Source organism: Sinohyriopsis cumingii, chromosome 9, assembly GCF_028554795.1.
Source record: "Sinohyriopsis cumingii isolate HCF-2022 chromosome 9, ASM2855479v2, whole genome shotgun sequence".
Classification (NCBI taxonomy): Eukaryota; Metazoa; Mollusca; class Bivalvia; order Unionida; family Unionidae; genus Sinohyriopsis; species Sinohyriopsis cumingii.
Window position 1 is genome coordinate 82,732,788 of NC_142969.1, and position 13,116 is coordinate 82,745,903.

Below are 13,116 nucleotides of genomic sequence, written 5' to 3' on the forward strand. Positions count from 1 at the left end.
AATAGGTAAACAAACTAAAATTGTTGTTAGAACCATATCAATAGTAATCGGTGTGACTAGCGGTGCTGGTAAAATCATCTTGTACCAGCAGAATTCTCGAATACGTGTCTATTCAAAACTTCTCGCGGTGGCACAAAGCAGTCTCAATAAAATTAATAAACTCCACTCGATGGTTATTGAGGATAAAATAATTAACATTGCTGCGAATGGCACAGTGATGGCAGATTTCGAAAACCACCGGCAAATCCAAGCACATATGCGAAAATGGGGACAGGCAGTAAAGGTATATAAATACTGAAAATCAGGCACACTATTCTTGAAATACAACGCCTGCATGGCTTCATTTCTGCAAAAGAAGTAAAGAAATGTCTGGAATCAGCTCAACCAGATTATATGAAAATAGAATGCCCTCAAATATTGCCCAGCTTCAAATACAACCGATGTTGTGTTCATATTAAATGATATAGACAAAAATATCAGATCTGAATAAAATAATATCATATATGAAAGTTAATCTTTTAAAGCTTTTATGTAAGCACCTAATATTTGCGAAAATTTCAGCAGAGTGCGGACTCTTTATGATAAAGTCATAGAATATAATATATAGAAACGATATAAACAAGGCAGACATATGGCAAAAGGCGCTGTAAACGAAATCCGAGAAGAAACGGAACTTACACAAAATAAAAACAAACCAATTATGCAGCACCCTGCGACTACACGGTAAATATAAGGCTCCGTCGACGCAACAGTGTCAACAGCTGCCACAATGTATAGTTAATGCCATCGTGCACAATCACTGCTACAGTGAACAAACACGTGGACTCAATAATCAGTGCAGTGTCGTTTACGTTGCAACAATCGCCTACACGGTGAGATAAAGATGCTTGAGTTTTCTTTTTCAGAAAATACTATGGCGACATAAGGGCATGTGGGGGATGTTTATATGGTTGAGATCAACAAGATTTTAATATAAGTTATTGTGAATTACTTGCAGTTGTGGTCAGGCATATTTTAAGAGGAATTACTTATTTCAATTATTCATTGGAATTACCAAGTGCTCACTGATATTTTGGACTGAACCAATACTTTGAGATCATTGTGCATTCATTTAAATGCATGATGGATTACGTTATCGCGAAATGTCACGACTATTAGTACCTTGGTACATTCAAGACTATTGGAACATCAGCACATATCAGATTGGAATTCATTCGGATCACCTATGGAATTTCTTCGGCACATTCTTTACTTTGGAATTGTGATAGAACTTTAAGGAGTATTGGGAATTTAATTCACAATATGGTAAGTTCCTTTAAAATTTTCACTTTGAATTATAGAGAAATATATTGTTTGTTAAATTTTACTAAACGTGTTGCTTTTACTTTGTAACTTAATTTAAGTCCACGTTGTCGTAACAATTATGTGATGAAGATCAATCAGACTGGCATCATCGACCACACCATTCGCGTTTGCCAACCACTGCTAAGGTAGAAATATTGTGTGACATATACACAAGTATACGTTCGTTTAATTACAATATTATCGTATTGGAAACTAGTCACGTTCTCAAAGAGGTGTACACATAGGATTGTTATAATAGCAGTTTTTGTTGGCTGCTGACATATGTTACAGTTGTTAACCGCACGTGCCTATCACAGATTATAATCCACGGGTTCGCATGCATACACGTTTGATTTTGAGTGATATGAGGACAAATTCATGTTGGGTAGAAGGATATGACCTATAGTAGTAATCAAAGTTCTAACACCGCTTTATAACACGATAGGTACATCAGCACATTGAAGATTGTTATTATAATACGTTATTATAACACGATATTCTACTCAACCAATTTAGCATGATCATCCGCTCCACCTACAATCACCGCACCTCCATCCATCCCCACAATAAATGTAGCAGGAGTTCAGGTTCCAATACAGTTTTCATATTATCTATGAAAATGTGACCCTAATCCATATCACACAATCGTACCCTTGGCCTGCATTGTGAATCATGTACCTTTGTTGTTTTCCGGATATCTTAGTGATAACTCCATAGATCACAAGATCTGTCCATTGAGCTGCAGCGGGAATCATATACCTTCGTTGTTTACCGAATATCATAGTGACAATCCCATATGACATCCACCCTCAGTTAGTGTAGATGGAGTTCAACTTACACCCACCCACTCCCTACTCCCCTGGGGTCTTCATTACGGATCTGAACCCAGGTTGTCATCAACTTGCGAGAGAACCTCATGACACATATGATTACCCTCCATGAACCGGTGCATACAGCGTTCAGATTACAAAGAAGAATTCATCTTAACAGTGACCGCCAACCATATACTCCCCAGACAACCCCCGCGTCCCTCAAAATCGGTGTCGATGGACTTGATGTTAGGACTTGATGTTATGGGGAAGAGTCAGTATTACCTACTTAATGGGACTTCTCCCGAAACTGTATCAAGGATCTGAAACTATCGTTGTCATACACTCGTCAGAGATACATCATAAAAAACACAATCACCCTTCCACAACCAACGTAGAAGGGGTTTAAGCAGTAAAACTCAGTGACAGACAGACAGACATAAAGTATTATCTTAGTATACCTTAAAAAGTGCGGATATGGCAACTGTTGGAAATGTTGCTACAAAATAGTTGTGCGTTTGTGTGTGTGTGTGTGTGTGTGTGTATGTGCGCGTGTGTGTGCATGAGAGTGAGAAGATTGGATAGAGAACATACCCCTGAAGACAGAAATAATTAAACTGAGTGGTATTCAAAATTCCTGTGTAGGTCGTACGCAGAACTCTTTCTCTAGAAAACCAGGATGTCAAATTTGATCCCGTAGAGTTAAATGTAATGTTGTGGACCTCTTTACCATCCTTGTAGATGCCCACTTTTACCTGGGTGATACGATATAAAAAAATTCAAATTACAACAAGAAAGAATATATACATGAAGTTATATATATATATATATATATATATATATATATATATATATATATATATATATATATATATATATATATATATATATATATATATATATATATATATAATAATTTCTGATCAAAGAGAGGACGAGATCACAGATTCATATGTGAAGACCAAGATATTAGAATTTTTTTTTACTATCTGATGAAACGATATTTCCGTCACATACATCAGATTTAGAGTCAAGCCACATTTTTGAAAGAAACGAAGATGAATTATTTCGAGCATTTTTATCATTATGAAGATTAGGAATCAACGAGCTTTTATGTAAGCGTACAAGATTGAAAGCAGTGGGAGGAAAAAAGATTGAGGTTTTCCTTTCTAAACTGACATCCCATCTCGAAGAAAAAGAAAAAGTACACAGATGCATTGTGAATACCATCTTGATTATACGTACCTCAGACGTCACCTCTGCGGACCATCTCTGTAAAAGAGTACTCCGGAAGTGACGCTTACAGCTAGGATTCGACTCAATAGTTTGACAGTTTACGTCAGAATTTGTTGTGTAAGGTCCATCGGATATCCATGCGTCATATGGATCTCCGCCAACTCCAGGAGTGATGCGGAAAACCAGCTTCCAGGGATCTAGAAGGAAAACAAAAGAATAACAGCTTTGAAAGCACGCCATGGCAGCCCCATCGCGTTTAACATCATATTTTACATCCCTCACCCGGCATGCACCCTCACTCCCTCAAAGGGTAAGCTAAGGGTCATAACGGTCACTATGATGTGCCAATCTCGTGAAAGTCCACCCATAGGAGGAGATGTGGTCATGGAAAAATGAACTGATGGATAACAGATAGACGAACAGACGGCGGGTATGACAATATCCCTGCCCTTGATGCTAAAGCGAGTAGATAAAATCAAAATATGGTTGCGTTGCTGCGACTCGAAAATTTGGTAAAATCAATCTGTTGTGATTAGCATTACTCCTCCGCTCAATTCTATGTCAACAGACAGTCCACTACTAGAGATTTGACCGCTGCAGTAAACATTAATTCAAAGCTGATGTCCAACTGAAAATAGTTCACATTGGGAACATAATCTATAGTACCGATTTGACATTTCATGTCTTGAGTAGTATATTACTTTCCAAGTGGCATTATATATATATATAAATTTTTAATTACACAAAATGTAAGCAATAGTATATGTCATAATTTGTCCAAATTTAAGAGAGAGAGAGAGAGAGAGAGAGAGAGAGAGAGAGAGCATATATATAACTATGAAGTAGAAATCTTGTCTAGATGGTCTCGAGTCTTTTTTTAAATGCCAAAAGTTTTGTTCCCTGCGACCGGTTAGAAACAAACACAAAATAGTTAACCTCCTCTCCCGGAATAAAGGTAACAAATTAGAGTGTCCAATTTACAATACATGTATATTGGCATGCGTTCATGAAAATACTGTTATTCAATGCTACTTTTTGAAATTATACATATTTCCTCTCTGTCAAGTCACCTACCCATTGAGGTTACGCTTTTGGTTGATTCTGTATGTAAAGACACAATAAACAACAAAATAAAATCTCATACAAAGGGAAAATGCGGAGCACTGTGTAAGGCTGTACGATGATTTCGTCTTATTTCTGGCTTTCTTTTGATTTCGGTGCGCCTCATTAGCACCTATTTTGTCTTTCTGACAACAAACATATCAATAACGTTTCTTCTTATGCTAAAAATCTTCCAGGGGTGCCCAGGGAGTGGATTTGAACTTCCAAACTGCTATACATCGTTATTTTCTATCTAGACTTTCTATAACCCAATCCTTTTCCAAGGAGTTTGATCTGCACACGTCTCTGTCCTTCCACCCCCCACCCCCGCCAAGGGCAAAGTCTAAGTCGTTTGAAAATATGTATTACAGTTTTCAGTTAAAGTTTGCCTGTATAGTAATCTGTTCCAAAAACTCTAGAAGGATAGATGCCATATTTGGTCGTATAATGGGGTAGCTCCATCCTTTCCTATCCATGTACTCCTACCCTCCCACTAACCCTCTTGTATGATCATTTGAAAATCTTTGGCAAAATTTCAGTTCAATGTTTTCTGTATGGTCATATGGCATGGGTTCCCGGGTAAATTTATCTTACTTGGACAAACGTGTCAAAATGCTCTCCCTTTAATTAGACAGTAGTATTAGGATATTCTCCCTTTAATAGGACAGCAGTGTCAGGAAGCTCTTCTCTTTAATTAAACAGTAGTGTCGGAAAAGTCTGCCCCTTAATTAGACACTAGTGTTGGAAAACTCTGCCCCTTAATTGGACAGTATTACGAGAAAACTCTTTAAAAATTCTATGACCCGTACCTTCTTTCAGAACCTCATGCAAAGTTCTGATTGGTAGAAGGTAAAAGCCTTTGTAAGCTTTGGGGTAAGTACAAGAGATTTATATTTCCCTGGATTTGTCTTTGAAAGTGTTTATGAATATGATTATGTATGAAAAATGATGGACTACTTAAGTTGTTGCTCCTTACCCGAGTTTTACCGTGGCTCTTTCTGCCCGAATCTTCCCTTTTGTTAATAATTTATTACGACTAACAGTTTCTGAGAAATGACCTAGGCAAACCCTGAAGTAGAGAACCGAGATCACCCCAAAGGTAAGAGTAAATCACTGAACCATGAAATATAGGTCGCAGCGACCTGTTTTCTGTGACGGTTGATTTGCTATAGAATTTTCATGACGTAATTATATAGAAAGTTGTGATTCACAGGCAATAGTGCATGAGGTAATAAGTTTAACATAAAAGTTAAGCAACATCAGTGAACCATGAAGTATAGGTCACATTCGTATAATTTTCCCTAAAAGATGTTGTAATATGTATGATGCATATCAAATGCCAACTTCTGTTATTCTGAAAGTAATAGCGTAAGAGAAAATAAAAATGAAAACCATAACCCAAGTGCCAGATGCACATTCAGACATCATCAAAGCACAAGTCAAAAGTGTGGATCGTGATGGCTGAGTGGTGTAAAGCGCTTGCCATCACTGCCATCTCACCTCTGCCCGCGGGGGTTCTAGTCTCGGGCTAGGCCAATGTGGGTATGTGGAGGAAAGTTTGCCAGTAGCTTTACGTGGGTCAGTGGTTCTTTCCGTTTTATTTCTTCCGGGTTCTTCCTCCAAAATATAAATTGACTGCCATGGGTAGCCTATCATTGCGCTGAAAAATGGCGTTGAACCCATAACAACAACAGCTGCATGTCATAATAGACAGTAGTGTCGGAAAAGTCTGCTCCTTAATTAGACACTTATGTCGAAAAACTCTGCCCCTTAATTAGACACTAGTGTTGGAAAACTCTGCCCCTTAATTGGACAGTATTATCAGAAAACCCTTTAAAAATTCTATGACCCGTACCTTCTTTCAGAACCTCATGCAAAGTTCTGATTGGTAGAGGGTAAAAGCATTTGTAACCTTTGGGGTAAGTACAAGAGATTTATATTTCCCTGGATTTGTCTTTGAAAGTGTTTATGAATATGATTATGTATGAAGAATGATGGACTACTTAATTTGTTGCTGCTTACCCGAGTTTTACCGTGGCTCTTTCTGCCCGTATCTTCCCTATTGTTAATAATTTATTACGACTAATAGTTTCTGAGAAATGACCTAGGCAAACCCTGAAGTAGAGAACTGAGATCACCCCAAAGGTAAGAGTAAATCACTGAACCATGAAATATAGGTCACAGCGACCTGTTTTCTGTGACGGCTGATTTGCTATAAAATTTTCATGACGTAATTATATACAAAGTTGTGATTCACAGGCAATGATGCATGAGGTAATAAGTTCAACATAAAAGTTAAGCAACATCAGTGAACCATGAAATATAAGTCACATTCGTTTAATTTTCCCTAAAAGATGTTGTAATATGTATGATGCATATCAAATACCAACTTCTGTTATTATGGAAGTAATAGCGTAAGAGAAAATAAAAATGAAAACCATAACCCAAGTGCCAGATGCACATTAATACATCATCAACGCACAAGTCATGAAGTGTGGGTCGTGATGGCTGAGTGGTGTAAAGCGCTTGTCATCACTGCCATCTCACCTCTGCCCGCGGGGTTTCTAGTCTCGGGCTCGGCCAGTGTGGGTATATGGGGGAAAGTTTGCCAGTAGCTTTACGTGGGTCAGTGGTTATTTCCGTTCTTTTTTCCGGGTTCTTCCTCCAAAATATATATTGACTGCCATGGGTAGCCTATCATTGCGCTGAAAAATGGCGTTGAACCCAAAATAACAACAGTTGCGTGTCATAACAGCACTGCAATCAGTTTTACAAAATAAACTAAGAGTATTAATAGTTTACAATGGTTTAAAATCAGGTGGTTCATTCTCCGTTACACCTTGGTAACTGTTTATAACATTCTTATATGATTTCTCGGTCATGAGTGGTAAATTAGAAAGCCATATTAACCTAAATGTTCTGCTGCAAACGCTACCTATACAAAAACATGTTCTTTATTTTAATGGAATCATGACATGTAAGTCTTTGGACGATCTTTCTCTAGATTATATCTCTAACCATATTGAACTAAGATCATCGAATACTGAGCGTAATCTCCAATCAGCAAATAACAACGAAATCCAGATTACGTGGTCGAAAGCCAACTTATTCAAAAGCTGTTTGACTGTATCAGGACCTTCCGTTGGGAATTCCATACCCTAATGATACGCAATTCGAATTCCCCTGCTTGTTTTAAAATCTCCTTAAAGAAATTCTTTCTTGACCGGATGTATTGATATATTAAAGCCAGTAAAGAATCTTATCGTTGTGTTCAGAAATAATATGAGCACGTATGACTTGTGACATTCCGAAATGTGCATACCTGTTGTTGTTGTTGTTGTTGTTGTTGTTGTTGTATGTTTTAACGCCATTTTTCAGCACAAGATAGGCTATACATGGCGGCCAGTATTAATGGTGGAGGAAGAACCCAGGAAATCCCCGGAAAGAACCACCGACCTTCGAGAAGCTACTGGCAAGCTTTCTCACATACCCACATTGGCCGAATCCGAGACTCGAACCTACGCAGACAGAGGTGAGATGGCAGTGATCCGTAACGGAGAACGCTTTAGACCACTCGGCAGGACCACTCGGGGCCCCCGTGCATACCTGTACATAGTATATTGTTCATGTGTTGACCACAACAGTTACACACATTGATTCATTGTAAATCTGTGTTAGTAGGTGTGCGAGCATGCTTGTGTGTGTGTGTGTGACTTTACTTTTTTTTAGACCAAAAAAAAAAAAATAACCAAAAGAAAAACAACAAAAAGAAAATAAATTTTATAATATAACTTGTTACAAAAATTGAGGACTTCATGATAGCTGTGTCTTTCATATCCAGATGTGTTAACCTCATATGTATTTATCTTATCATTATTACTATTATTATTATTACTACTATTATTATTATTATTAGTAGTAGTAGTAGTAGTAATAGTAGCAGTAGTAGTAGTAGTATTTGTTTGATATTGGTAGCGAAATATTATGTAAAGTTTTGAGCAAAAATTGTTTGAATCTCATTTCAGGCAAGGAAACAACAAAATAAACTTTCACCATTGAACTATGAAGCATTATACCGGTCTACACAAAATTTAATAAACCCATTGAAACCTACAGAATTACTGTTTTTTCACCTAGTATTGACAAATGTTTGACCTACCACAAGCAAAGTCAGAAACAGTCCAATTTCCATCCGACTGGCACGTGATGAAAGGATTTCCCGTGTTCATGAGATGCTTGTTGATGCACGTATACCTTAAGGTTACCCCGACTCCTGTCTCCTGTTCGATAGCAGTACCCGGTTTTACCTCTGGTAACGGACACTCTGAAAAGTGTGTAAGTGATTGCACTTAAATTGAAAATATGAGAAGAAAGATCAAGAGGGAGCATAGTCTCAAGGAAATAAAATATATAGAGTCACGATCAAGTATAAAGGAAATTACATCCCTGGAGTCACGATCAAGTATAAAGGAAATTACATCCCTGGCGTCACGATCAAGTATAAAGGAAATTACATCCCTGGCGTCACGATCAAGTATAAAGGAAATTACATCCCTGGAGTCACGATCAAGTATAAAGGAAATTACATCCCTGGAGTCACGATCAAGTATAAAGGAAATTACATCCCTGGAGTCACGATCAAGTATAAAGGAAATTACATCCCTGGAGTCACGATCAAGTATAAAATATATTACATCCCTGGAGTCACGATCAAGTATAAAGGAAATTACATCACTGGAGTCACGATCAAGTATAAAATATATTACATCCATGGAGTCACGATCAAGTATAAAGGAAATTACATCCCTGGAGTCACGATCAAGTATAAAGGAAATTACATCCCTGGAGTCACGATCAAGTATAAAATATATTACATCCCTGGAGTCACGATCAAGTATAAAGGAAATTACATCCCTGGAGTCACGATCAAGTATAAAGGAAATTACATCCCTGGAGTCACGATCAATTATAAAATATGTTACATCCCTGCAGCCACGATCAAGTATAAAATATATTACATCCCTGTAGTCACGATCAATTATAAAATATATTGTAATAAATTTAGAGTATGCGCATTTGGTTATAACGCCCCGTTTTAAGGAATTCTTAGATTTGTGTGATTATTAGTGTGATTATTGGAATTCGGCGCTATGGAAATATTCCTAGCCCGAAATAATGAACCAATTATTAGGAGCAAATGTCACGGAGTGAAGTGTTAGTGAGTTTCCATGATGCCATGGTTCACTAGTAGTGAATTCCGGCAAAAACCGAATGAATGTCCCTGTCGTAAGATAGTCCATATTAAAATCTAGTGGTGTACATTCGTGGTGTGACTGCAAGGGCAGTATTTACAGTAGGTAACCGGTAAATTACACAAGGGAATAAATAAGAAGGGACGTGGCAGATACCGTTTATGTCGCCATGTGGGCAAATGTGGTGCAGTTATATTGGCGAAATGTGCCTGGAAAGCATAGATTGACTGGCCTAAGGTGGCGGAGTTAAAATAGTTCCCAGTGTTAGGGGATACTCGTATATTTTCTAAAGCGTGAACGGTTGGCGGTACGGAAACATGACGAAGATTAAACATGCAGATGTACGATTGATATATATTTGGCAGGTTGTTTTATCTGTGGTCTTGCATTAATTAGAGTAAAATTTAGGTATAGAATGGACACGTTGGGCTTTCTAATTTACAACTGAAGTTGTATGGAAGTCTTTGGAAAGTAGGGGTAAACTTATGACTTCTAGCGAGAATCGCGCCTGGGGTTGACATCCGCTCGGTCAAGTAAATACCCACGTGAGTGTAACAATATTACATCTCTGGAGTCACAATCAAGTGTAAAATGAAAAATATCATATCCCCGGAGTCACGATCAAGCATACAATAAAATATATTACTGGAGTCACGATCAAGTATTCAGGCAGCTCTTTTTTTTATAGAACGGAATTGAGATTTATAATGCAAAGGCAATCTTAATACAGCGGCCAGATTCAAGCACAATGTTAATAAGGGGGGGGGGTCAGATTGACTTAGACCTACTGAACATTAAATCTCATATTAAATTAGGTTTGAATCCATGAAGACATTCTCATGGAGAATAAACAAGCTCCGTGACATACGGGCAGACATGTGCTGCAATGTATGCCACCACACCTCACATATTATAATAATATGTCACCTTTCTACACCATTACAAAAATATTCCACCCTACTACACCCATTTCCATATTGTGCTACCCGACTACATCCACTTCAATATTATACTACGCTACTACACCTATTTCAATAGTATTCAACCCTACTACACCCATTTTAAAATTATGCTACCCTGCTACATCCATTTTAATATTTGCCACCATACTTCACCCATTTCAATATTATGCAACCCTAATACAGCCATTTCAATAGTATGCCACCCTACTACACCCATTTCAATAATATGATACTCTACTTCACCCATTTCAATATTATGCTACCCTACTACACCCATTTTAATATTATGCTACCCTACTACACCCATGTCAAAAATATTCCAACCTACTTCACCCATTTCAATATTTATGATACCCTACTACACCCATTTAAATATTATGCATGCCTATTACACCCATTTCGATATTATGCTACCCTACTACACCCAGTGCAATAATATGCTGCTGGCATAAAACGTGATTTGTATTAATTTTAATAAATTTAATTACTTTAAAGGAAAAACATGTATGCGCATAATCGTGCTTTCAGCTAAATGCATTTGCTTTTTTTCAGGAATGCTTTTTCACCAGAATGATGAATTACTTTTGAGTTTGTCAGTGTGTTTATTTCTGTAATACATGCAAATCGACCGCCATCACGATACCCTCCCCCATTTCGCTTACCACTGACATCACAGACATTGGCGCTGTCCGGCATGCATCGCTCAAGGTACCTGCACGTTATTTCCGCGCAACTGCTGGCAAATAACTGAATACAATAGAAAGCAATTGTTACTTATATGCTGCTACTGCTACTGCTGCTGCTACTACTACTACTCCTCCTACTACTAATAATAATAATGATACACATAATACTAATATTGAAAATAATAATAAGAAGAGTTGTAATAATAACACCAATAATAATTGTGATAATCGGACCAGCCAAAGAAATTGTCCTGAATAAAATACAAGGCAAGTACATGATCTCAATTACCTGAATTAGCTGAAACTGAAGACATTTTTTGAAATTCTAGTTGATAATTTATCAAAATTGTGTTACAATTGAAGTATTATATATATATATATATATATATATATATATATATATATATATATATATATATATATATATATATATATATATATATATGTGCGGGAGGTCGTGGGCTCGATCCCCGGCCGACGACGCTTGGCGCTCAGCATTAAGAAGTTAGTGTTAGGACTGGTCGGCCTGGTGTCAGGATAATGTGACTGGGTGGGACGTCATGCTACATGTCTGCGGCATGATGCCCCAGTGCTAGACATCACTATAAACTGCCACGTTGCAGTCATCGTAGCGATATGACTACCTTTTTTTGTTAAAGCTACGTTAAAAATCCCCAAAACACACACACATATATTATAAGAGAGAGAGAGAGAGAGAGAGAGAGAGAGAGAGAGAGAGAGAGAGAGAGAGAGTGTTGGCAGATAAAATGTGAGATTGCTACTTTATCAAATATGAGCTAAACTTATATTCTTGTTTGAAATCTGCTGAGAACAAAAGTTGAACGATCCCTGGCCGAGTCATACCAAAGACTTACAAAAATGGTACTAACAGCTGCCTCGCTTGGCGCTCAGCATTAAGAGTCATGTCTGCGGCATGATGCCCCAGTGCTAGACATCACTAAAAACTGCCACACTGCAGACATCGTAGCGATATGACTGAAAAATTGTTAAAGCTACGTTAAAAATCCAAATCACACACACACACACACACACACACACACACACAAAAGTTGAAAGAGATTTTTAGAACTCACCTTATTCCAAGTTGAGATGTCACTATGTAAGCCGCCATTGCTCGGCTCCATGTTATCATTGCCTGTCGTATTTTGACAGAGTTGACACTTGAGCGAAACCCTCCAGTAATTAATTGATTTACATCGGGACTTTCTGAGAAGACATTCCGTGGCACATTCTGTAACACTAACACCATAGAAACTTCTGAAGCACGAGGTCTTCATGTGAATTCCAAACTCCAAATTTCCAAGTGCCAATGGTCCAGGACTAAATTTTGGACACGCCTCATGTCCAAGAATAGTGTTCACTAAAACACATGTTATGAACGATGTGTAGAAAATAAAAAGGTTCCACATTTTTTTTATCTAATTACTAATATAATTTTCCAAATGTCTCCGACAAATCTACAAAGAACAAAATTGTAATGAATTAAGCTTATTCGAAAGCAATGATCTTCCACTTGCGCTGGAAGGGTACCAAAGAGTTTTTCACCTACATGATTGTTGTTGAATGCCTGAGAACACATAAAAATCTCCCTTTTGTTTGCTCATTGCTGTTGTCAAAGTCATTAATTTTTTACGAAATGAAAACCTAAACAGTAGAATGAATATTTAAAACATAATATTTATGTGAATCAGTCTCCTGGGCGTTT

At 37.5% G+C, this 13,116-nt stretch overlaps 1 protein-coding gene across 1 annotated transcript in view; it reads right to left on the bottom strand.

The window, feature by feature from the left end:
- The window catches only part of LOC149792133 (uncharacterized), a 40,316-nt gene extending 27,456 nt beyond the window's left edge, over positions 1-12,860 (bottom strand). The window contains exons 1-5 of the mRNA XM_089969343.1: positions 12,485-12,860; positions 11,367-11,451; positions 8,650-8,814; positions 3,399-3,586; positions 2,748-2,908 (exon numbers count right to left, since the gene is read on the bottom strand). Of these exons, the coding sequence (XP_089825469.1) occupies positions 2,748-2,908; positions 3,399-3,586; positions 8,650-8,814; positions 11,367-11,451; positions 12,485-12,820 (935 nt within the window). The 5' untranslated portion in view covers positions 12,821-12,860. The remainder of the gene's footprint in view (positions 1-2,747; positions 2,909-3,398; positions 3,587-8,649; positions 8,815-11,366; positions 11,452-12,484) is intronic.
- Positions 12,861-13,116: the final 256 nt, after the last annotated feature.